Source organism: Herpailurus yagouaroundi, unplaced genomic scaffold (genome assembly GCF_014898765.1).
Source record: "Herpailurus yagouaroundi ecotype Mexico unplaced genomic scaffold, PumYag 184, whole genome shotgun sequence".
NCBI lineage: Eukaryota > Metazoa > Chordata > Mammalia > Carnivora > Felidae > Herpailurus > Herpailurus yagouaroundi.
Genome location: NW_024412415.1, coordinates 22,672,268 through 22,699,938, shown reverse-complemented (window position 1 = coordinate 22,699,938; position 27,671 = coordinate 22,672,268). Strand labels below are relative to the sequence as shown.

The window sequence follows — 27,671 nt, the reverse complement described above, 5'->3', positions numbered from 1 at the left end:
CAAAAACCAAGTTCATAATTACAGAGAACAAACGGGTGGTTACCAGAGGCAGAGATAGCGTATGGGAGATATGAGTGAAGGGAGCAAAAGGTACAATCTTCCAGTTATCAAATAAATAGGTCTGGGGATGTAACGTATAGCATTTTGACTATGATTAACAATACTGTATTGTATATTTGAAAGTTGCTAGGAGGGAATCTTAAAAGTTCTCATGGGAAAAACAATTTTGTAACTATGTGTGGTTATGGAGACTTGAGGTGATCATTTTGCAATATATATACACAACAAATAATTAGGTATATACTTGAAAACTAATATGTATCAGTTATATCTCAATAAAAAGAAAAAAGATTACATTCACATTAAATACATAATTTTACCCACTTTTCTTCCTATATATCCTTTTTGCATTTTCAAAAGGTATTAGCCTATGATGTATTAGATAATATTTTTTTTTAAAGGTAGTTCTCCACAGATAGTTTGAGAAGCACTAGTCTATATCCTTGGTACTAAAAATGTGGGCCTAGAATAGCAGTACTGGCAGTTTGTGAGACTATTTAAATGCAGAACCTCTAAGTGCATCTGAGACTTAAAAACTCACAGTCTACATTTTCAAAGGATTTTCAGGGGATTCATATGCAAATTAAAGTTTGAGAAGAACTAGTCCGTATTATCTTGTAAATCATGGAACCTGGTACATGGCAAAATAATATTAGCTCATTTTATTTCTTCTCCTCCTACCATTAGCACTTCATTAAGATCTAAAAAGTTCACATTTTTAAAACCAATTCTTTCATTGTCCCTTTCACATACTATATATAACCAGGGAAAAGTAGACAAAAGTGTTAAAATGGCAATCTACTGCAAAAAAAGTCTCAGATTTTACACATTTTATAAAGCTTTTATCTTCTACTACTGTATGTCAACAGATTAAGACTAAGCATATAATAACTTCTCAATAAATATTTTTAAATATTTGCTATTTGTGAAATCAATTCAAATAAATCAAACCAAGGAACAAATGACTTTATTAAAACCCATTCATTAAGAAGCAATAACTAATTGCAAGAAGGAAATGAGCAAAACAATGTTCTGACATTCAATGCAATGACATACAGGCCCCATGCTCAGCAAGGAGCCCAGAGTAGGGCTCAATCCCACAACTCTGGCCACCCAGACTTCCTTTAAACAGTTTTAAAACGCCGCTTCTATATGTTAAATTTTGTTAAATGATAAATGTTTATTTTATAAGGTGAGAAAAATAAAAGCAAAAATCAATTCGTATATAAACTAACGTTTTTAAAATTTTTTTTTAACATTTATTCATTTTTTGACAGACAGAGCGTGAGTGGGGGAGGGGCAGAGAGAGAGGGAGACACAGAATCCGAAGCAGGCTCCAGGCTCTGAACTGACAGCACACAGCCCGAAGCAGCTGGAACTCATGGACCATGAGATTATGATCTGAGCTGAAGTCAGACGCCCAACAGACTGAGCCACCTAGGCGCCCCTAGACTTTTTTTAACCTCCATAAAATTTATAAGAAAACGACTAGAAAAATTGTATGTATTAAGAGTTTTAGGTGGCTCAGCCAGTTAAGCATCTGACTCTAGATTTTGGCTCAGGTCATGGTCTCATGATTTGTGAGTTCAAGCCCTGCACAGGGCTCTGTGCTGACAGCGTGGAGCCTGATTGGGATACTCTCTCTCACTCTCTCTGCCTCTTCCCTGCACTCTCTCCCTCTCAAAAATAAATAAAAAACTTAAGAAAGAGTCTTAAATTTTCTTGCCTATATTTTCTAAAATTTCTATGAAAACCATTTATTGCTTCCTAAAAAATATATAGTTCCTCAGTTTTTTTCCTGTAACATGATTAAAGTACCATACTCCCATTATAGAAAATTGATAATTGTACAGAAATAGCATCCACTTTGTAGGAAAAAAAAAGATTCCTATGCTATCTCAACTGAGATGCAAAATCAACAAAATTTGGACATTTTCTTACAATTTTTAAATGTTTCTAAACTAGTTTACACATATAAAAATGTATGTAACAAATAGCTTTGTATCCACAATTTAACAAATAAAACATTGCTAATATAGTTTGAACCCCTATGGAACTGCCTCAAATTCCCCTCCAAAGTAAACAATACCCTAAATTTGTCTTTTTTTTTAAAATTTTTTTTAATGTTTATTTATTTTTGAGACAGAGAGAGACAGAGCATGAATGGCGGAGGGGCAGAGAGAGAGGGAGACACAGAATCGGAAACAGGCTCCAGGCTCTGAGCCATCAGCCCAGAGCCTGACGCGGGGCTCGAACTCACAAACCGTGAGATCGTGACCCGAGCTGAAGTCGGACGCTCAACCGACTGAGCCACCCAGGCGCCCCTAAATTTGTCTTTTTAACACTTTCATGCATTACTTAATACTCTATTATATATGCATATTCCTTAAATAATATATAGCACCATTCCGCATGTTTTAAAATGTTATCTAAACAGTATCCTTTTTTTCTTTCTCACTTAACATTCAATATGTAAGACTGACATGCTGAAAAAATGTAGCACTGGTATAGACATGTTGGTACTATATAATATTCAATTTATAAACATACCACAATTTATCTATCCATTCTCCTTTCAATGGTATTTGGATTTCCCATTTCTCCCTATTAAAGATAAGCCTACCATAAACACTTTAGCATATAACATGGAAATTTATGTGAAATTTTCTCTAGGAGTATGCACACCTTCAAGTTTACTAGACCTTACCAAACTGTTCTGTAGGATAGAAATACATTCATTTAAGAAAAAAGTCTCCAATTTTATACTGAATCATGAAGTTCTAATAGACAGCCCCAACTTATGGAAAGAAAGCTTCCCAAGTCTACTTAAAAGTTGTATGTAATTTGTGATGGACTTCCCAGATGGCAAAAAGCAAAGCAATTGCAATTACTTATTGTGTTTACTTATAAGTTCAATTACATAGTTTTTTTCTTATCTAAAACAGTCTGTCCTGGGTTAAAAGGCAGTCCTTTGCTATAATAAATATTCAAGACCGCATTCGTTAAATGAGTTACTCTTCTCTAGGCTCCTGAGTTTATCTTAAGGTTCTATAAATAAAACTGCATCCATTACTCCAGGTGTTGATCAAGCAAAACTTGACAGAAATACAATAATATTTTTAGTTTGTTGCTAGTATCAGGTCTTGATGCTCAGCGAATAGGCTGTTATAGCCACATAACAGTGTGGACTGATGTTGATTGTTAGATTATGACCCCACAAGCCTAACAGACATGATTAAAAGAGCAATGTATATCCTAGTAATACCATAGGACAATACTTTTGAATTCTCTTGTCAGCTACAGTGATACTGACCATGAACCAGCCATTTCCTGCTCCTAAACTAAAGCCACTCATATTTAAGGGTAAGCCTGAATTAAAAGTTTAACAGTGAAAGAATGTTCTTTTGACAACTGGCTTATATGGGTGGGAAATCCGTGGCCTGGATTTATCTCCCTGAAGGTAAAAGTAAGTGAGACACAGATGAAAGATCAGGGATTCCTTGTAGGAATACACATGAAGTTTTTACTCAGTCTAACTAATTCAAGGTTTCCTATGCCAACCATAATAGCATAGATTTGATGATACTATTTGCCAGAACATGAGTTAAAGGCTTTACTCAATCCTCACAACCTCACAAACTACTATTCCCATTACATAGATAAGAAAATGTGTGCAGAAAATTTACATAATTCACATGATATCCAACAGTAAGTAGCAGAATGGGTCTCAACCCAAGCAGTCTGACTCCAGAGCCCACCATGCAATGTTGCCTCTCTAGTAATAACTGTTACTCCTTAGAATTATTGTGAATTAAATGGCTCAATGACAGGCTAGAGCCACACAAAATGAAAAGTGTGTGTTCAAACAGTAATTCACAAGTGATAAAGGAATTAAGCCTGGAACATGCAACAACAACAAAACAAACACACACAAAAAAAATTAACACCCAACTAGGCAAGTGGTATTTGAAATAGCAGAGGCAGTCATAAGAGCTTTTGAGAATTTGTGAACCTGTGGATTCTGATGGAGAAAGAGCAAACAAAATGGGAAATGGAAAAATTTCCTTTGGTAAGTGGATATCAAGTACATTCATTCATTCCTCTTATAGAATACTCCCCTTGCCCAAAGTGGGAATAAACTGTAGCAACCTTCAAATGATGCTGAGATAGTTCCTGGTGAAAAAGTAAACAGAGGCCCCAACAAACCTAGAAGCAAATTTATATGCCAGGACCAGCAGTTGAGTGTCCCCATGTAAGATGGAGTTTACGATGACATGCCAATTATAAGGAAATGGGGCAAAAACTCTAGAGAAAGGCTATGTAACTCTGTTTCAACAAACTAAGGCATTTTATCTGAATGGCAATGAAGATTGCAACAACAACAGCAACAAATATATGTATCTCCTACAGAGGTAGGAATCTTTAGGGTTAGATCCTTAAATCCAACTTCAACTGAGGCTCACCCAGAGAAACAGTGTCAGAGGAGGCACCTCATCTTCCTTAGAGAATTGGTTACTTACTCTGCAGAACTGAAGCTACCCAGACATAGCAAATGAATGCAAAAGGACTTTTAAGAAAAAGACCCATTATGCCCTTCTTCAGTTCCTGGATCTCTGGAATTCCTGATAGGTACCTAGCTAAAGTACCACAGGTGCCATATAGATACTCTGCCAAAGAGAGAAAACTTTACTTCTATCTAGTACTGGAGGAAGACAGTGTTCCTGATTCCTGATTTATAGTTTCTCTTGCAGAGTTCTCAGCAGCTAAAATGTTAGGACTTTCTTAAAAAAAAAAAAAAAAAAAAAAGCATCACCATCAGATAAGTGAGGTAGGTGCAACTACTCTGTGACTATATCTGTTATACAAAGCCTAACTTTTAGAGATGAATGATAAATGGGCTTCTGAAAACTAAAAATGATCCTCTTAGCAGAGACTTGTATATTAAATTTTTTAAAATGTTTATTTATTTTTGAGAAAGAGACAGACTTGAGCAGGGAAAGGGGAGAGGGAGAGGGAGAGGGAGAGGGAGAGGGAGAGGGAGAGGGAGAGAGAGAGAGAGAGAGAGAGAGAGAGAGAGAGAGACTCCAAAGCAGGCTCCAAGCTGGGAGCACAGAGCCCGATGCAAGGCTCAAACTCATGAACCATGAGATCATGACCTGGGCTGAAGTCAGATGCTTAACTGACTGAGCCACCCAGGTGCCCTGAGACTTCTACACTAAATGAGTAGGTTAGTGAAAGAGTTCATCAAATTTTTCTTGGTTTTTGTAAAATTCCTCATTTTTAACTTTTAGAATTTTTAAATTTGACAAAGCACTAAAATTTGAGAAAGCTTCTAATTTTTTTTAGTTTAGGAAAGCATTTTAAAGTTATATTTGTAAACAGGACACATGTGCAACTTTAGAATCACTGCTTCCCATCAATATGTTAATAATATTTCAAAGATGTATTTAACAAACTTTTCTCTTTTTGGTTAGCATTTATTGCTGACAACATCAATGGAATTAGACTCTAAATACATGACCTCTCCCATTTTCATGGTCCTTTTGTAACAGAAGACCCATCACTCATTTTTGCATGCTTGGCAGACTTTGTTTTACATATCAGTAAATGAAGCTATCTCTTTCTCCATCAGCTGCCTAACCCAGAAGGCCTCTGAATAACTCCAACATCCTGCTAAGGAATGACTCCTGGGGGAGTACTCACTTATCAGTTTGAGGAACACATACAAGATTTGAATATGGACAAACTAACTTTTTAAAATCACTAAAAGCAGGATTTTTGTGGCTATTCATGTGTCCAGATATCTTAGCTCACTCAGATCACATATTTAATGAAATTAAGTGAATTCATTAAAAAAGAAGAAAAAAATTAATGTAACAAAAGTAGTTTCACCCTTCCTCTATTCTAAAAACCATGTACCCTAGAGGAAGTATGAGAAGTAGAATCTATTGTTTTGTCCATAAAGGGTTTTTGAATGCTTCTCAGGAGACACATCTCACTCCATGGCTATTCTATTATACAAAGATAGTATTCTTCATACAATATGATATTAAAACATAAACCAGCAACTTCATTTAGTAAACAACCACACAAATAGATATCTGATCCATTATGAGAGGGAAACTCCACTCGGATGTATGTACATTCTACTTATCCAATTAAATGAAATTGGCAAGGCAAGATTAAGTGGTATTACTTTATTAGAATACTTTTGGCAGGGCACCTAGGTAGCTCTATCAGTTAAGTGCCCAACTCTTGATTTTGACTCAGATCATGGTCTCACAGTTGTGGGATTGAACCCAATGTCAGGCTCTGCACTGACAGCACGGAGCCTGCTTGGGATTCTCTTTTTCCTTGTCTCTGCCCCTCCCCTGTTCGTGCTCTCTCACAAAAATAAATAAATAAATAGATAGATAGATAGATACATAGATAGATAGATAGATAGATAGATAGATAGATAAATAAATAACACTTTAAAGAAGAATATTAATATACACAATTAAAAGTAAAAATAACAAGTTACTTCTTTAAAGGTAAAATCATACTGTAAATGAGACATGCAGTCCAAACTGATACTGTTTTACTATATTTTCAGATACTTACAAAAATATGATACTAGTTAACTATATTTGCACATAATACAAACTTTTCAGATACTTACAAAATCAGGAGACCAGAATTCCTTTGATAATCAACAGTAGTTCACAGTATTACCAGTCTTTTTTTTAATAAACCTCCTAAGAGAGACTGGGAGATGTACCACTTAAATAATAAGACTAATAGTGGCACAAAATGAATTATCATCTACTTGATCAAATATGATGATTTTATTTATACAGCTATAACTGAACTTGATTTTCTTTTTTTTTTTTCCTGCTCTCTGCTTTGAGTTCTTATGTTTTCAGCGTATACTATCAATCTCTAACCTAGATGCCATGAAGTGTGCTTGTCAACACTTCTGTGAGCTTCTCTTCTTTTGTCTTTCCTGCTCTTGGAAGACTTCCTTCTCATCTTCCTCTTCCCTACAGCCTATCTCTTTTACCTGTCTTTCATATCATTTTAATCTAGTTACTTACAAAATTAAAGAGATTAAACTGTGCATATGAAAGTATGACAATGCATATGCATACCTAAGTATTCCTGCCAATAATTTATCAGACAATATGCTAGGTGCCTGGATACAAGAATGAATAAAAGTCTTTCACTTCAAGGAGTTCACAGTTTAGAAAAGAAAAACAATACCTAAAAATATTTTAATAAATTGAGTAATTTGCATGAGGCCTGGGCCTAAGGTGTGTCACAGTATAGCTTCCAAAGGTTTGAGAAGTATTCTCAGACTCCCTAATAATCTAATGGGCAAGATGGCATGACCAGTAACATTTTAAATGATGCTCAAGCCAGTGTGCCAACTTCCAAGTTAAACCTCTTGGGCTGACTAAGGATAGAAGATGGTAACATATATCAGCAAAACTTCAGATGAGAACATCAAAGCTGAATGAGCACTCTGAGGCAGGCAGAAGAAATAGCATTAAGATTTGCTAAAAATGCCCTAATGCATAATGAAACATGTTGATAACTAGAAAACAAAAATGTCAACAAACACACTCTGGTGGCTTCATGTTCATCACAGCTAACTTTTATTGCATGCATTCTATGTGCCACCATTGTGTTAAAGGCTTTCTTGTAGTATATCAATTAATTTAAACTATCTTTATATAGATATCATATTTTCCCTATCTCAAAAATGAGGAAATTTTGTCTTACAGAATTTAATTTTCTCAGAGTCCGAGAATGGTAGAGAACTGATTTAAACATGGGAACTATGACAGCAGATGACTTCATGTTAGTCACTAGATTTTTCATTTCCAGTACCAAGAAATCTGGCAACAAAGTATACACTTAAAAAGAGAATAATTTCCATTAGGCAAGCCATTTTCAAATTCTCAGAATCCTTTCAGTCTCAGGACCTGTTGTATAAAAATATTTTGCCTTAAAAAATATTGAGGGACGCCTGGGTGGCTCAGCCGGTTAAGCATCCGACTTTGGCTTAGGTCATGCTCCTGAGGTTTGTGAGTTTGAGCCCTATGTCAGGCTGTGTGCTGACAGCTCAGAGCCTGGAGCCTGCTTCAGATTCTGTGTCTCCCTCTCTCAGCCTGTCCCTCCCTCCCTCCCTTCCTCCCTCTCTCTCTGTCTCTCAAAAATAAATACACATTAAAAAAAATATTGAGAATCCCAAAAAATTTTTGTTTATGTTTGTTTATCACTCAAGTGATATTTACTATATTAGAAACCAAACCTGAGAAATTAAATACACAAGAACTCAGGGCAAAGACATCAGCATATTATCAGGTACATTTGGAAACTCCACAGTACAAAGAATAAGACTGAAAGGGCAAAGAGTATTTTCATAGTACAAAAATAGTTTTAACCTTGTAAACACTCTGAATAAAATAAAGGGCTCATTTCAAAGGAAAACGAAAAAGATTCAGAGAATTCAAGGGGCATGCCTAACATCACACAGCTAGCTGATGGCAGTTATTTAATTTTATTAAAGAACAGATTTTTGTCTTCTGATTACAAAATATCAGTAGTCAAATATTTGGAGACAGTTGATAGTATGGAAAGGAACTACACAATAGCAAATATAGTCAAAATTACAAGGATTTCTTGACTGAACCAGCTTTCAGTCTTCTGCAGAAAAATCTGATAGTGCAGTCTTCATTTCTCCATTCACTCTTAATTTGCTGCCCTAGGGTTTCCACTTATAAAGCAAATCCATGGCGCTTATCAGATCAGGCAAGATGAAAACTCCATTTCTACTTCTACTTTCAAACAGGATAGAATAACAGAGACCAGATTAACCCTCACACTTGAAACAATCAAAAAACTAAACAGCAGTTCTGAGACATTGCACATGGGCAGCGCAGGATACTGACCCCTGACAGGGGAAACAAACAAAGTGAATCCTAGGATTGCAGAGGGGGTTAGGGAAGAGGGGGATATCTCCACTCAGAACTCTATACCTAGCAAAAAAAATAAAATAAATAGATAATAAAGAATATTTCAAAAATACAGAAAATGAAAAACTTCATCAGCACCAGACCCTCACAAGAGGAATGTTAAAAATGCTTTTGAATCGTAAGAAAAATAACACCACCTAAAAAGTGGACCTACACAAAGGACTACTGCATGTTCTGTGATCACAATGAAATTAATTATCAATAATAAAAATATCACTAGAGAATCCCCAAATATTTCAAAATTAAACAATACACTTGTAAGTAACCGATGAGTCAAAGAAGAAATTAATAGGAAAATTATGAAGTATTTTGAACTGAATGAAATGAAAACACAACATAGCAAAAACTGTAGGATGCAGGTAACACCAAAGTCAGAGGAAAATTTATAGCACTAAATATGTGTTAGAAAAGATAAAAGGCTTCAAATCAACAATCTCATCTTACACCTTAAGAAACTAGAAACAAAGAGCAAATTAAATTCAAAATAAAGGTAAGAATAATAGAAGTCAAACATATTGAAAACAGAAAAACAACAGAGAAAATCAGTGAAACAAAAAAACTAGTTCTTTGAGAATATCAGTAAAATAAGCCTCTAGCCATATTCATCAAAAAAAAAAAAAAAAAAAAAAAGAGGAATCAATTTACCCATATCAGGAATGAAGTAGGGATTCTAACTACAGATTCTACAAATATTGTGCCAGATAGACTCTAAGATGGTCTCTGTTTTCTAGTATTGACATCCTTAAATAAACAATTCCCCAGAAGTGTGAGCTGGCCTACTGATTTGCTTCTAACCAAAAGAATGTGGCAAAAGTGAGGTGATGTCATTTCTATGATTAGGCTCCATAATGTGTCTTCTATCTTGCTAGCAGACCTTCTCCCTTGCTATCTTCAATGAACTAAGCTGCCATAAGGCCCAGGTGGCAAGATACCTACAGAGGCAGTTTCAAGCCAAGAGCCAACAGGGAACTGTGACCTTCAGTTCAACAAATCGAAGAACTGAGCCTGCCAAAACACATATGAGCTTGGAAGCAGATTGTTCCCCAACAGGTCTTTCATATGGGACCCCAGTTCTGACCAATATCTTGCTTACAGCATTGTAAGCGACTGAACCAGAGGACCCAGCTAAGCTATGCCAAAATCGTCATAAATAGAAACTGAGACAATAAATGTGTGCTATGTTAAGCCACTAAATTTGTGGTACTTTGTGTATAGATCAAAAGATGACTAATACAAATATTTAAAAGATAACAAAGAAATATTATGAACAATTTTATGCCTATAAATTCAACTTAGATAAAGTAGACAAATGGACATATTTCTAAAATACACAAAGCTCACTGAAGAAAAAATAAGCAACTTTGCCAAAAGAAAACTCTGGGCCCACATATCTTAACTACCAAATATTTAAGAAGAAATAATACCAATGCTACACAAATTCCTCCAAAAGATACCTGTCATTTTTGAGGCCAATATTATAATGATACCAAATTCTGACAAAGATAGTACAAGAAAAAAAAATCCTACAGATCAGTATTACTCAAATATAAAAATTCTTGGGGTGCCTGGGTGGCTCGGTGGTTAAGTGTCACTCTACGTTTCGGCTCAGGTCACGAGGTCATGGGATCAAGCCCCGCACTGGGCTCTGTGCTGACACCAAGCAGCCTGCTTGAGATTTTTCTCTCTCTCCCTCTCTCTCTGCCCATCCCATGTTCATGAGCTCTTTCTCTCAAAATAAATAAATAAACACTTACAAAGTATATAAAAATTCTTAACATTTTAGCAAACTGAATTCAGGAACATGTAAAAGGCATAATATATCATAGTGCAGTGCTATTTCTCTCAGGAATGCAAAGTTCATTAAGAATTTAAAACAGTAATTACTATAATTCCCAGAGTAACAATCAAGATATTCTCAACAAATGTGGAAAAAACACTCCATATAATCCAAAATCCATTTTTGATAAATACTCTCAACATATTTGGAATAGAAGGGAATGTCATCAATCTAACATCACATCAATGAAACTTATAGCTAACATCATACTTAATGGTGAAACACTGACTGTTTACCCAACATCAAGGACAAGGCAAAGCTATCCACTCTATTTCTATTAAAAACTGTACCAGAAATCATAACCAATTCATTAAGAGGAATGAAATCCAGATTGGAAAGGAAAAAGTTACTCTCATTATTCATGGATGACATACTATCCAAATAGAAAATCCTCCAGCATGTACAAAAAAAGCTACCACATCTAGTGAGTTTACCAAGATGCAGGATACAAGATCAATATACAAAAATGTATTGTAGTCTTATGCAAGATATGAACACCCAGAGATTGAAATAGAATTATAATACCATTAAAAATTATGAAAGAGAAACTAAACAAAAGATGTGTAAAATGTGTTCACTGAAAACTATAACACATTACTTAAAGAAATTAAAGACCTAAAGAGAGAGATATGCTATATTCATGGATCAGAAGACCCTACTTTGTTAAGGTATCAATTCTCCTTAAAATGATCTATAAATTCAACACAATCCCAATCAAAATCTCAGAAAAAAATTGTAGAAACTGATATACTGGTTTAAAAATTTTCAATTTACATGCAAACTGCCTAGGATTTATAAAACAATTTGGAAACAAATAACAAGATTGGAGGGCTTACAACACTACCTGATAGGAGGATTTATTTTAAAGGAACGGTAATCAAGATGGTACAGCATTGGTGTAAAGATTTTGAAAAATCAGTAGACCAGAACAGAGTTCAGAAATTGATTCTCACACACATGGTCAATTGACTTTAACAGAGACAACAAGAGAATTCAATGGGGGAAGATAATCTTTTCAACAAATGGTGGTACCAAAACTGGATAGCTTTATGCAAAAAAAAAAAAAAAAATCACTTTCAACCCTCACTTCACACCTTATACAAAATGAAGTCACAATGGGTCACGGCTCTAGATGAATGGTTGAACATACAAGTCATCTTATGTACTATTTCTTGAGACTATTAACTGGCAGTCAAACTTCATTTGTAAGTAATACAGAAAGATTCTACGGTGGGGAAAAAACTGTAAGAAGTATATTCTATTCCTTTCTTAAGGATTTATAATTTGCAATAATTTATTAAAAACTGAGAAATCTAACAACAAAGAAGTCCAATTTTGTTTTACCCAATAATACATAAATATTTGGACTATGGAGCTCTGTTTTTACACATTTATTAATATCCTATTAAGCACAGTTTGAGAAACCATGATCTTGTTGAAAATTTTTGCTTTACATATTAGGAACTAATGTCCAGAATAAGTAACTCTTTTGACCAAGTATGCTTGTCTAACGGGAGAAGTCTCCAGGCTTAAGTCCTTTGTTCTTTGTATTTTACAACAGATTACCATTTTCAATTGATTTGCCCTAGAGGTTTCATAACCAAGTGTTGCTTCTATTTCTCTGCTTCTACTCTCCCTGGGCCATCATTATCATAACTTTTATCATTCAATAGTATTATGATGTTTTTCAAGAGAATGAACACTCCTTTTGTCCAGATAATATGGACTGATCATTTTTGTTTTGCTTACCTAATTCCAGTGACCAGAAAATTGTAAAATCTCAATAAATGCTGCATAAATGAAAGAACTAAGAGAAAAAAGGATTCCATGTGAACAGCACAGAAAGAAGAGTTTAAGCCCAAAGAAGACCACAAAATTTCAAATTGGGAAGAAAGATACTAAAAGTGATCTAAGAGAGTAAGGTAAGGTTAGTGGGAAATCAAGAATAGTATTTACAGAGCACGAGCTCAGAAAACTATAAACTCAACGAGATGTAACGGTATCACCGATGCAGAGAAAATATTTGGTACAGAACAGTTGATACCTTCTTGCTAATCACTAAATAATTTACATTAAACACCAAGAAGAGGGTCTATCTACTTCATGCAAAAAGTAGTACAATGACTGTGATATAAAACCACGTTAAAATAATTACTTCATTTGGTAGTATAAAGGATTAAGCATCAGTTCAATACACTGAAGCAAAGCACTCTAAGTTTGTTATTGTCGAAATAAAAATGTTATTAGAATATATGACAAAAGTATATCACAAAAGGAACTAACATCAATTGATCACGCTAAGCTTTTGATATAAATAAGCTCACTGAGGTCTCATTAACCATCCTGTGAAGTAGATATCCTTTCAAACAAATTTGAGGAACTGAAGAATCTACATTCTGTCAAATCTGGGTTGCCCAATTTTTCCCCCAATCATCTCTAAATAGCAAGATGTATAATGCAATAAACCTTTCCAATCATTTCAATATTGTGAACAATCTACTTTACTTATAAGAACTTCTTGTTGGTCATTTAAAACCTGCAACAAGTTCCTCATCTTGTTCAAGACATACTCCAGGAATTCAAAACTGCTGCCTAAGGAGCATCTGGGACTTGTAAAATTCCTACATGGTTTTGTATCAGAATGGATGTATAATTTTTTGTAAGACTGGATGTAAAAAGAGGAACTCTTCTAGACTACTTAATAAATTCCAGATATTATGATTTATAAAATTTCCTGTATTTAATTTTCATGCACTTGTTACAAGATAAATCTCTTTGCAGATGAGAAATCCGGGGCTCAGAAATGAAGTATCTTATCTTTTCCAAGGTCAAATATAGTGGTGAAACCAGGAAGCAAATTTACCTAATTTACTCTGTGGCTTATATTTTTTTAAGTATAAAATGTAAATAATATTTCTATAAGAAATAATGACAGTACAATCATCTTACAACTTCTAGAGTACCTTTCATTAAAGTCCTGGACAAGGAGAAATAACAACTGTTTTGGGGTCTCTTTTATACTTTGCCAACTTGATATGGTAGAAAGGGACAGTAATTTAGTGTCATGTTTAATATCTGGTAATTTATCCACCTTCTCTGAACTTCAATCTCCTCACTTCTGAAATGGACAGGATTTAAAATGCCTTCTTGGGGCGCCTGGGTGGCACAGTCGGTTAAGCATCCGGCTTCAGCCAGGTCACGATCTCGCGGTCCGTGAGTTTGAGCCCCGCGTCGGGCTCTGGGCTGATGGCTCAGAGCCTGGAGCCTGTTTCCGATTCTGTGTCTCCCTCTCTCTCTGCCCCTCCCCCGTTCATGCTCTGTCTCTCTCTGTCCCAAAAATAAATAAAAAAAAAAAGTTGAAAAAAAAAATTTAAAATGCCTTCTTGAAAAGCTGATATAAAACTTAAAATAGGGAACACGTGAAAGGTTTTAAATAATGTTGTCATAAATGCTAGTTATGATTATTGCTATTAATAAAAACAGGCTGGGGTGCCTGGCTGGCTCAGTTGGTGGAGAGCACGACTCTTGATCTCAAGGTCCTGAGCCCAAGCCCACAGCCATTGGGTGTGGACTCAAAAAAAATTTTTTTAAGATAGGCTAAGTAGACCTAGAAAGGTATTCAGCCAGAATCTATCCTCCATCCTGTTCTTACGAATAAGAAATATGTAAGTCCATAAAAAATAATTTTAAAAAGCTGCCAGAAGTAAAACCTCAACAATTTTATGAAAAGGGACATAAGAGATATTCAAAGATTAATGTTTTGACTTTCACTAAAGACTAAACAACGAGAAGATTAAAAAAAAAAGAGAGAATTGTAAAGGATCGGTCCTGATAAAGATGCTATTTCATAAGCATGCAAAGTTAAGTGAAACTTACAGTGAGGTAAGAAACTGACAAAGGCTGGTTCCAAAGCTATGTGACAGCATCTGAATGGACACTGTCCCTGGAAGAATGGCTAAACTGAAAGAAAAACAAAAACAAAAACAAAAACCCAGAAGATCTGCCTAGCTTGAAATAGAAAAATAGACAACCTAATAGCTGTGTGATTTCTTTCATTTTAAATATCTGCTAGCAAGAGATTTAAAGGAGCTTGTATCATCCTAACCCAATTTTTTCCTTATCTAAGAACTAAGATTACAAGTTATAGGCAGGTTTGTATGTTTTGAATACAAAGAGTAACCAACAACACTTTCCCTCATGGGTTTATTTAAACCTAACTTTAAAATACACCCTTTTCTTACCCATAGTTTTTCTTCACATTCAGAACATTCAGAAGGAGCAGTTACATAACAAAACAGAGATTAATGGGAACATAGATGCAATATATAGAAAACACTTACTTTAATTCTCTGTCCCTCCTGTCTTGCTTTGCTATTTAACTGCTTCATCTCCTGTTTTGTACCTGAGATCAAGAGGCATAAAATACTATTTCAAAATTTGTGTGTCCTTTCTAATTATTGCATTTGAACTCGCAGAAGCTATAAAACCTACACCATTTTTCCCTTCAAAAATAAAAACATTAGCAAACCGTAAATAATCTAGAGAAAATATCTACTCTAAACAAGAAAAAGTAACACTAAACTTTATTACCCATCAAAGCTGTCAAAGGAGGACAATGAGTAAAAAGTATTTTATTCACACAGCTACATTTTTTCCATTTATAAGGGAAATTATTTATCAAAATCAAACAATCTGGTAGTTGTAGAACACAACCACAGCTAACTTGTCAAAGCCTGAATAAAACACATGGAGTTTAATTCAGGAGTCATCATTCTGCGGGGTGAGTTAATCTGTATGATTTTCAATCTTCCTCAGTCACCAAATGTGTCAGTTTTTTTTTTCTCCTTTGAGACATCTCTCCATTTTCAATTATTTTGTGATCTTGACCCTATCATCCTACTCTAAGTTTAATTTCATTGCAAATAGGTCTATGTAATAACATCTTACCCGATCATCCTAGTACTCTTTACGCTTTCACTTTGGATCCATTCCTCATACCACAATATACTGATCTTTATAAAACCCGTTGTGTCATTCCCTGCATAAAAATTTATTTTTAATTGGCTCTCTACTCCCCAAAGGATACACTACATTTCTTGAACAGAAAAGTTAGCTGCCTTACCACACTATTTACCTATGATTCCAAGATCATTTATTATTTACTGAATTTTGTAATTTTGAGGTTTCTACACTTGTGGTCCCATCATTCCACATTTCTGGAAAGTTGTCTTCCTTCTAATCTTATTCATACAAATACTGTCTGTCCTATAATATCCTACTCAAACACCTCCCCTTTACTCTTTCCTGATGACCCAAAGTAATCTCTCCATCTCCTGTAATCCCACAGTAATCAGTGAAATTAACTTGATAATTAACTATTTGCTGCCTAATCCTTCTTCACTGCTGCCTGAAAAGAGTTAAAGTTTCATAATTAACTCTTCAGATAAATATGACCTGTATTTCTAACCATAGCTCCTGAACTCTAAGATGAACTAAAAGATTATTCATTTTTAATGATGTATAAACTGAATGCATTCACAAATCTCAGCATCTTAAAAATGGGGACCACAGTAAGAACAAGTTTCTTAAAAGCAGAGAGGCAACATCATTATCCTTATTTACAAGGGTAGCTCTCATGCCACTGTGCTCTACTGGGAGAAGAAAACTACAGGTTCTCTCCACCCCTAGATATTCCCAAGGCCTCTACTGTCAAATGTAAATGAACTATACCTTAGGCTCTCCCAGAACTGCAGCCAGTATAACCCTTCCTAGGGTAAGAATGACCTCTGTGAATTATATATAGATAGCACATGAGGGGAACTGAGGGTCTTATCTCCAACTTGTTATCCATCAAACCATATAGTGGCTGTTTGCCAAGCTCATCCACATGAATGAAAAGATACTGAATACCTGCTAAGAAGAGAGCACTAAGCAAAATTAAAGATCTCTTTAGCTGCATCAGGTGGGAATGGCCCAGGAGTAGCTAGACAGTATCATTAAACTCATCCGGATAACCTTATGGACTCATTTTAGTTTCCACAGAATCTGCAAGCTGTATGTCTATTTCAGTTGAATTTTTACTTTTTTTTGTTTCCCTTATCCAAAGTACCCAATCTATGGCTTTGAGTATGAGTCTTCGAAGACTAGAGCAACTCCTTAAAAGGCTACAGCCACTCTCATATTCATTTTCTACCTGACCTGGATCATCAGGCTGCCATCCATGTGTATTCCTGACAAATGGTCTGAGAAATGACCACTGCTGGTGTTTTTTTAATAAAATGAACCTTCATTCTACCTCATTATAACAGGTACAGATGTCAGAGTATGTATTAAAATGAAAGATCTCAAAACATACTATTTACTTCTTAATTAGAAGTCTGAAATTATTTTGTGCTGAATCATAAACAGCTGCTAAACCTAGTATTTTAAAGCCAACTCATTACCACATAACTGGTTTTCCCTTTCTCCACGAATAGGCCTAAGTCCGGAACTTTACCAAGGTAGTTATTATTAGTACCACCTCCCTCTATCAATGGGCAAAGGAAAAAGGAAAAAGAAAAAAAGTTTGAGGCAAAGAGAAATAATTTGCCCAGAGTCATACAACTAGGAAGAAGAAGCACCAGAAATAGAACCCACACAACTTGATTTCAATGTTCAAGCACTTAAATTCTATGCTAGTCTACCTTACAATATACTATGCTGGCTAGCAAACTTTCTTTTTTGTTCTATCATGTCCCGTGTCTTCTTTTGAAATATCAATTATAGATCCTCTTTTCACGTTTCTCCTCTCTTCTCCCCTTCATTCGGTGTATGGCAAAAAAATTAAGACAGTTAGTTCTTTTTTGACTTGGGAAACACTAAGGTAAGGGAGTTAAAAGGTAACTGTATAATATTTGGTATATCTGAGTTCTAGGCCAGAGTCTATCATTAACCAGGCAAACTGTCTAGCCAAATCTTGTGTGTATTTTGAATCAACAGCACATATCTCAACCTGGCCAAATCTCAAACTCTCTTAGTTTCCTCATCTATGAAATAAAAGGAATAGATATAAATAGCTAGCACACTTTCTAGTTTTGAAATTCTAGGATGCTGCAAAATGGGAAGGAAAGGAAGAGCAATATAGACACAACTGTTTCACTCTGCAAACCATATTTATAACGAGAAGGGAAAACCACGGTAGAAATTTAGCAGTTGGGAAAAATAAGCACTCAAACTCTATGCAATTGAATATTGCTTCTCTCCCCCCAAATTACTACCACAATAGATTATACAGTACCTAAAAAATACACAAAATTAAAATGCCAACTGCTGGTCACTGCTGGTACTTATAAACATAATTACTATTAGCGGTTACCTACCACTGATCTCTTTCACTTTTTTTTTCATTTACTTATTTATTAATTTACATCTAAGATAGTTAGCATATTGTTATAATGGCTTCAGGAGTAGATTCAGGGATTCATCCCCTATGTATCACACCCAGTGCTCATCCCAACAAGTGTCTTCCCTAATGCCCCTTACTCATTTAGCCCATCCCCCTTCCCACAACGCCTCCAGCAACCCTCAGTTTTTTCTCTGTACTTAAGAGTCTCTTCTGTTTTGTCCTCCTCCTTGTTTTTGTATTATTTTTGCTTCCCTTCCCTTATGTTCATCTGTTTTGTATCTTAAATTTCTCATATGAGTGAAGGCATCTGATATTTGTCTTTCTCTGACTGGCTAATTTTGCTTAACATAATACCTTCTAGTTCCATCCATGTAGTTGCAAACGGCAAGATTTCATTCTTTTTGATTGTCAAGTAATACTCCATTGTGTGTGTGTGTGTGTGTGTGTGTGTGTATACATATATATACACACATATATATACATACACACATCTCCTTTATCCATTCATCTGTCGATGGACATCTGGGCTCTTTCTATACTTTGGCTATTGTTGATAGCGCTGCTATAAAACATTGGGGTGCATGTGCATCTTTGAAACAGCACAACTGTATCCTTTGGATAAATACCTAGTAGTGAAATTGCTGGGTTGTAAGGTAGTTCTATTTTTAATTTTTGGGGGAATCTCCATACTGTTTTCCAGAGTGCCTGCACCAGCTTGCATTCCCACCAGCAGTGCAAAGGATGATATCTTTTACTTTTTAAATTGAGGAATGAAAAACTCTGTATTTTAGGAAATACTGTCAACAAGAAGACTTCTCCCCTTTCCTGTGAGCCCTGTCATAACTCCAGGGTGCAAACCCCAATGATACCTCAGTACTGAAAGCTTGGCCTAAGTTGGGTAACAGAGCTACAAGGGCAGGAAAACCAAGATGACAGGGGCCCCTTGGGATTTTCATCAACTAAAATAATCACACAACATTTTAGAAATGGAATTTGTACATCAGGAAATATGACCGTGAAAATGAACATGAAATATCAGATATTTGGAGATAATAATGATGATAATTATAGTAGTAGCAGCTCTCATTTATTGAATAAATAAATGAAATGAAATACTTCATAGCTATTATCAGGTTTCATCTTTACTCAAACCCTACAAGGTATGTGTAAAATTATCATAATTTTAGAGATGAGAACTCTGAGGCTCAAAATAACTTGGTAACTTTATCCAAGGTCACAGAATACAATTCTCCAGAGTCGGTGATCTTAAATGCTTTACTAAGTAGTATCATCAATCAGGATAATACTTTGTAAGCATAGGAGAGAGGAGGCCTATTTACCATTAATACCACCACCATAGACTTTGAGATTCACCACCATAAATCAACTTTGATTCTTTTCTCCTCGATCTCCAAACACAATTAATCTAGTAAATCTAAGAATTCTTCCCAAATCTTCCCCAAGTATTCAGTAAATACTTATAGAAATCCATGATGTAAAAAGCATTATACCGGACAGAGTAAAACTTTTATATCTAAGTTTGTCACAAGACTTCTCCTTTCCCAAAGAAAGAAACAGATAACTGAAGGGGAAAGGAAATTGATTTTATGTGTTTTACAAATCTAAAGGAAGTATATTAAGCATGACAGAATCAGCAAGTAATTCTTATTCATTACACTTAGAATGCAGTACATCTGCAAATGTATTCATTCATTTAAATTATTACATATAGATCTAGTTAATAAATTCTGATATACATAGTATTAAACTCGACACTTACATAGCAGTCACTATGTACCAGACACTGACCTAACCACTTTATATAGATTTACCTAATTTAGCCATAGTTTTACATACATTTAATCCTTATGACAGCCTTATAAAGTAATTATCCCCAATTCACCGACGAGTAAACTGAGGTAAAGTGAATTTAAGTAAGTTGTCCAGAATCATACAGGTAGTAAGTGGCAGAGCTGGGATTCATATCCAGGTACTCTGGCTCCCGTTCTGTGCTCTTGACCACTGCCTTCTAAAGAGGAGGGGGAAAAAAAATCTAAAACTAGAATAAATCATTAACATGGTGGTAAATAACAAAAATCATGGTATTCTCTGGCTTTTATACCTGCTGCAATGTCAAATACAGATAACATTTGTTTGTAGGAAAGGATAAAAACTAAGGGAGGGCGGGGAAAAAACTCATAAACTATACCTCTTGCCCAGATCTAAACTATTTGAGATCTTAATCACTCCTTTCAATCTCTCGTGCCTTAACCTCGATCACCACTTTTCACATATTTCTGAAAATGAAAGTGTTATTCACATCATGATGATGCTTTTATCTGTTCAGTTGTGTGTTTTGTTCTGCAGAGGTGAGCAGGTCAACAATGCAGAAACCAGGACTAACAAAAGTGAAGAGGTTTGAAGTACATGCCACAAATGCTCTTACTTCCTTATGAGTGTCTCAGACATGTGTCATCTTCATATTTCCTAAGAATACTGACCATGTCTACCATTTCTTCTGTAACCACTAATAGGTACATGCATTTATTTTTGTCTCTACCTAATAAAAATACTCTATTGAATGATGTGCTACGGCAGGTTCTGATAACCATAAACTTGGTAAACCACCTATATATTGTGAGGCTACTTTTCTTGTGGGTTTGGGAAAAATGGGCAGACAGGAGCTCTGCTGGCTTTTCCTACTTCAGAAAAAACATGTATAACACTAAGTACACTTTTGAGAAGTTTGTGGCCTCTTAACCATACAACTCTGGTAGAGCTCACTTAGGCATCAAGGTTACTAGAGCAAAATGCCATCTTCGTTAGATTTAAAGTAAGTACCTATAAGGCAAAAAGTGTACAAAGCAAATATTCCCCTTAAAAAGGTGTTAAATAGATACTAAGTTCAACCTATGTGATTTTGTGTAGTCAATCTTGTACGGTAAAATGCATAGTTATGATACATGAGTAGAGAACTATTAACAGAGTTCATGTACCAAATATGTTTTTACAGTAATGCAAAACATGATTATTTCTCCCTTATAGTTTTAGTGGAGGCATGGAGGATGGAGAACTCAGCTCAATCCAACTAAACTATAAGCATATGCTTTATGACTCCACCAAACCACTCATTCTGCAGTTTTTACATACTTTTTATTGTAGCCTACTATGTTTCAAGCTTTACAAAAAGTAAAATAAATTTTTTTCCTATCAGTATTGTAAAATCAAATTATTTTTTAAATGATACAACCTGCTGTGATGGAAATGTATTATTTATACAATATGGCAAAGTCTAAATACATTTCACTGGCAGAATTTCTACAAAATACTTGCAAATTTCATTAAAGTTTAAATTGACTTGTTAATGATTTTACAAAGTATCAAAATTGGTTTTTAGCCAATATCAATATTTACTTCTGAATTAAAAAAAACTCAACATACTATGATACTCAGTGGAATAAAGTATTTTGGTAAACTGAGACTCTTATTAACAAAATTATATCTATATTTAGGATTATGAAAAAAATAGTCAACTTGGTAGATGGGGTTTAATGATAAAACCCAAAAAGTTCACAAACTTCCTATTAAAGGTGTGTTGAAGACAGCTTCTAAGATAACCATAAATGTCTTTCCTTGGTGAAAAGATTTCAGGAGAGAATTAAATTGTTCAAAATTATAAATAAAACATAACTTAACTAGATAAACCATTTTAGGTTCAAAATCATGACCAGCATAGAAGAAGCAAAGTTAGTGGAAGAATGGATTTCAATGAGAACAAAAATAAAGGGTAATATATATATATTATATAAAGGATATATATATCCTTTATATATATATAGTATATACATATATATACTATATATATATAGTATATAAAGATAGATATATGCTATCTATATAGCATATATATCTATTTATACTATATATATACACACACACACACACACACACACACACACACGGTTGCATGGTAGATTGGGAATATTTAAATATTAATCTTGGGTTTTTAAACAGAAAACTAATTTACTATAAAATACTAGTTATTTACTAACTTTGCAATGCACACAATATACATTCAACATAGCATAGCAAATAGCAAAAAGAAAAGTAAGAGTAACTGTGAAGTCCATCTCTAGAGGCAAACTTAATTTCACGATCATGAAATATGTAAAACTTTGGATGTACTAATATGTTCTCTTCTCCTAGAATCTTATTTACTACTCAAGTACAACAAAATTGAAAGTCTAAAAGGAAAGTGCACATAAGGTACAAAGGCACCATTTAATACATTTTAAGAAATAAGTTATCACACAGTAACTCAAGTCTTTGAAAGAAAATAATCCAATAAATAGTATTTTGTTATCCACTATATAAAATCCATACTTCACAATCTAAACAGGAAAACTACCTTTCCTACTCACAATGGTATTTAAAGAATCAAAAACTTCTAAAGGTAGAAGAATATTTGGACAATCAGTTTAACTAGCCCCAAGGTTAAAATAAGGTGCCCAAGGATTACACAGGAGAGAGGATAGTAAATCCAAGTCTTGTGATACCCACAACAGTACTCTTTACACTACAACCCAGCTTTCTCATCACAGATTCCCAAAAGGGAAACACTAAAACCATGTTTAATTGTCTCTTTAATAATTATTCTTAATTCTCCGTGACTATCCCATTTTTTCCCAAAGTATTTAAAATAAATTAAACATAGGCTACAGTCAAATATAATAGCAAACCACATATTTTAACTCAACATTAAAAAAAATTTTGTTAATGTTTATATATTTTTGAGAGACAGAGAGAGACACAGCATGAGCAAGGGAGGGGCAGAGAGGGAAACAGATTCCGAGGCAGGCTCCAGACTCTGAGCTGTCAGCACAGAGCCTGACGCAGGGCTCAAACCCATGGACCAAGAGATCATGACCTGAGCTGAAATCCGATGCTTAGCTGACTGAGCTACCCAGGCACCCTTAATTCAGCATTTTTTAATGCAAAATGACATAACCCATATGGAGATTATGGACTCCAATCACATACTGTTTCCTTCCACTTATGCCAATATGCTTCTAGGGTTAAATATCCATAAATTTTATGCTTGTCTATCTTCTAATGGTTAATTCTAAGAGAAGTAAATAGTTCATTATTTATTCAAACTATGACATTTTGGAAAAGGTAGCTCTTAACCTCAGCAATTTACTGCAGAGTCTGGAAACACAGAATTTAATTTTACTGCCAGCTCTTTGGTCTAATTTTTAATCTTTCAGTCTCATTATTTTAAAGTTTTGGGGGATTTGTTTGTTTACTGCTAAAAAGAGGCTCTAATCTTATGACCTCACTATGTGTAGAATGTTAGCTTGGTCCTATTTTCTCTTAACTGCCAACCGAGAAATGTCATCTGTTATGTGTGTTTTGATATGCTTCCAAGAGACAGAGCTATAGAGTCCCAGATATAAACAGCTGATGACTACTGGAACAAGAACGGGAGACGGAAGAGTGGAAACTGATACTCTGAAAGTCAGTGCCATCTCTCAAAGGTAATACACGAAGAAAACAATACACAAAGAAAAATTTATGTATGGAGAATAGTTAGGCATTCTAAACTCTTCCAACTCTAGTAAAGAGTATTATAGGTAATCCAGGTGTAGAAATATTTCCTTCATTGTAAGAGATAAAATAAACTCCCCAAATATGACAATAAATGGAAAAAAATAAATCTACCATGAAGGTACTGTGTATTCTATGATACTCCCATGTAAATACGTAATCTTCATTTCTCTTAACAGAGTTCATATACAAAAAAACTTATTTATTCTGCCAAAGTACTTCATAGTTTTAATCAAGGGTGATGAACAAACTTACTCTAGATGAGTCATAAGAGGGGCTTGGTTGACCACTTGTTCCCCAAGATGTCGTACCTCCTCGTTCATCCATACCTGAGAAGAAAGTGAAAGATTTAAATCCAGAAGGATAGTATGATGGATTTTTTTTAAAATACAGTATAGCAGAGAATAAAATTCAGCAAGTAGTATTTGCATTTGCATGGAACTAGCTGTGTATCAATTCTTGTCTCAGAAACCTGAAGAGCATAAGTTACCTTGAGGGTCTTCGTCACTGCTCCATACAGTGTCCAATATACAATGGAGAATTTCAGAACCAAAATATGTCTCTGGAGACTTTAAAATAGGGCATAATCTAGATTTCCCATTTCTGTCCGTACCCACTGCTACTTCTAAGAGTAAATGAAACTTTTTTTTTTTTAACGTTTATTTATTTTTGAGACAGAGAGAGACAGAGCATGAATGGGAGAGGGTCAGAGAGAGAGGGAGACACAGAATCTGAAGCAGGCTCCAGGCTCTGTGCTGTCAGCACAGAGCCCGACGCGGGGCTCAAACTCACGGACCGCGAGATCATGACCTGAGCCGAAGTCGGCCGCTCAACCGACTGAGCCACCCAGGCGCCCCGTAAATGAAACTTTCTATAGTTTAGTCCTGCCTACATGAAAGTATGGAGAATTTAGTTCTTATGGATAAGTCTTAAAAAATCAAGCAAGTTGAACTGTTCAAGTTAATAAAACTGGTTTCTAACATAGCACTAATGAGATATTCTTAACTGAAGATATCAAACTAAATCAAACTATACCAAATCATATCTATATTAGTTATATCGAAACTAATAAAAAATGTGACAACTCATGCTTATTTTGGAGAGAGACAGAGACAGCGCATGTGCATATGTGCAGGGGAGGGGCAGAGAGGATCTGAGGTGGGCTCTGTGCTGACAGCAGTCAACCTTATGTGGTGCTCGAACTCTTGAGATCACGACCTGAGCCGAAAGTGGGACGCTTAATGGACTGAGCCACCCAGGTGCCCCTAAAATCTGATTCTAAATGAGTAGGTCTACACTTATGAAAATTGCAAAGGAAAACTCAAAGTGAAAAAAGATAAGTAACCATTAACAAAAAATCAGTTCATTGTGCTCCTTAATGTGCCTTCTGAAGCACTGGTTCCATTATTTTACCTTCCAATCAATCCCTAGAAAAAGCTGAAAAACCGGGAGACCTCTCAATCCAGGTATCTCCCTTTTCTGTTCTGAGGACCAGTCTTTTTATCCTTGACTCCTAACAGCTTATGTTTTCCCAACCCTTGCCAAGTTTTCTATGATGAAATAAACACAAATAGTTGCCTTTTTTACATTCTTGCATGAGAAAACTGATGCTACAAAGACAACATTCTGCTAAGTTTAGAACTTCTTTTTCTTAAAAACAATTTTTTTTTCAAAATCCTCTGTGATTTAGAGGAGAACGTGATCTGTAATAAGTTAAATACCACAAATTTTCCAGTAACCAGCCAGGATTCCCAAGCCACTTCACATGGACAGAACTGCCAGCTGAAGGGACAGAACTGCCAATTGTCCATAGGTGACAAAAGCAGGCAAGGAGGAGTGAGTTTCCGAAGCAGAGTATACTAATTACTAATTCAGCTGGTAGGACCCTAATTTATTCTTTTTATGAATCTGTACTTCCTATATTAAGTGACTGATGTATAATTTTAAAAGTTTTTAAAAATACTATAGAGAAAAGATGGATACCTACTACAGAAAACACTCAAGGCATAATTTCAAGAGAACCAGATACCTTGAAAACACAGAGATCACGAATAAAAATACACAGTGTTTTGTTCATGCTTGGATAATTCTTACTAAAACTCTAGATTTAAAAAAGATTCTACAAGTTGGGGTAATAGCATGTAAAAACACACTTCGTTACCATCTCTCCAGTATCACCAGTTATCTGTAGGCTATATTCCAAGCATTTTCCTTGTAATCAACACTGCAGAACAGAAGCCAGAATTCCTATGAGGCCCAATCCAAGACAAAGGCTATTATTTTTTTTTTTAATTTTTTTTTTCAACGTTTATTTATTTTTGGGACAGAGAGAGACAGAGCATGAACGGGGAAGGGGCAGAGAGAGAGGGAGACACAGAATCGGAAACCGGCTCCAGGCTCTGAGCCATCAGCCCAGAGCCCGACGCGGGGCTCGAACTCACGGACCGCGAGATCGTGACCTGGCTGAAGTCGGACGCTTAACCAACTGCGCCACCCAGGCGCCCCGACAAAGGCTATTATTAACACACAAAATAAATACTGATGAATTGCTAATAATTTTATGAAAAGTTTTTTTTAAATCATACTTTTCATTTGCAACTATGTCTTTTTAACATTTTTTATACTATATAGCCAAAGTGAAATACAAAGTCAAATTGGCTATTGAAAGCAGAGTCTCAAATATTTGTACACCCATATTCTATTCCATTATTTACAATAGCCAGAAGGTGGAAGCAACTCAAGTATCCACTGACAGATGAATGGATAAAGAAAATGTGACATATACATACAATGGAATATTATTCAGCCTTAAAGATGGAGGGAACTCCTACACATGCTACAAAACGGATGAACCTGAGGACATATGTTAGGTGAAAAAAACTAGTCACAAAAAGGACAAATACTGTACAATTCCACTTACATCGGGTGTAAATTCATGGAGACAAAAAGTAGAATGGTGGGGTTGAGAAGAAGAGGGGAATCATACAGTGATAGTTAAGAGCATAGAATAGAAACTTATTTTGATGACCCTATCTTAATGAAAATGATCAGACTATAGTTTATTCTTTTTATGACTCTGAATCATCTTACATCAAATGAGTAATAAATATGAGGGCTATGTGTTATTTACATATCTCTGTAAAAGAGAATGCAAAAAGGTGAGTGCCTGTTACAGAAAACATCTCAGACCAAATTTTTTAAAGATATAAAATTATGTGAAAACACATACTCAATTTGCATCAAGTGACACTACTTCCACAGCATAAAAGAAGAGTAAAGATTAATTAAATGAGATGGTAATTAAGTAAGCCAACAGCTAAACAGTATGACATACCAAGGACAGTGGACACGGCAGGGGGCTCAAAGGATGCTATAGAATAACAAGGATCTGGGTAGGTTTTAAACTCAGAGCTCTTTAGTTTTATTGTTAACATAACCAGACTCTGAGTAGAAGGTCGTGGCTGGCACTGACAAAGGCAAGAGTCATCTTTCAGCATCAATGACTCCTTTCTGCTGAAGACAATGGCTGTACAAACAGACATATGACAGGAATAATAAATTTTCCAAAGCCTCAGACATAAGACCAAGGTAAGCAGAGAAAAAGAAATTACACACAGAAAATAAACTTAATATAAAACCGTACAAACTGATCAAAATGTATACAAATTGATCAAAATCAAATTTATCAACAAGAAAATATAGTTGCAATACAGTGATTGGGAGAAAAACGTTTCTATTAAGATATGTCTGAACCACCATTGCC

The 27,671-nt window shown here is 35.1% G+C and overlaps 1 protein-coding gene and 1 long non-coding RNA gene across 14 annotated transcripts in view; one reads left to right on the top strand and one right to left on the bottom strand.

Moving 5' to 3' along the window:
- Positions 1-27,671, bottom strand: part of TCF12 (transcription factor 12) — a 396,860-nt gene that overhangs the window by 205,857 nt on the left and 163,332 nt on the right. For 12 of the 13 annotated variants that reach the window (XM_040492789.1, XM_040492790.1, XM_040492788.1 and 9 more), the window contains one exon: positions 24,164-24,237. In XM_040492789.1, the coding sequence (XP_040348723.1) occupies positions 24,164-24,237 (74 nt within the window). Of the gene's footprint in view, positions 1-15,257; positions 15,320-24,163; positions 24,244-27,671 lie in introns of those variants that run through there. The other variant, XM_040492799.1, reaches the window with a different exon arrangement.
- Positions 23,401-27,671, top strand: part of LOC121041758 (uncharacterized) — a 33,322-nt gene continuing 29,051 nt past the window's right edge. Inside the window, exon 1 of the long non-coding RNA XR_005795837.1 lies at positions 23,401-23,838. This is a non-coding gene — a long non-coding RNA (uncharacterized LOC121041758). The remainder of the gene's footprint in view (positions 23,839-27,671) is intronic.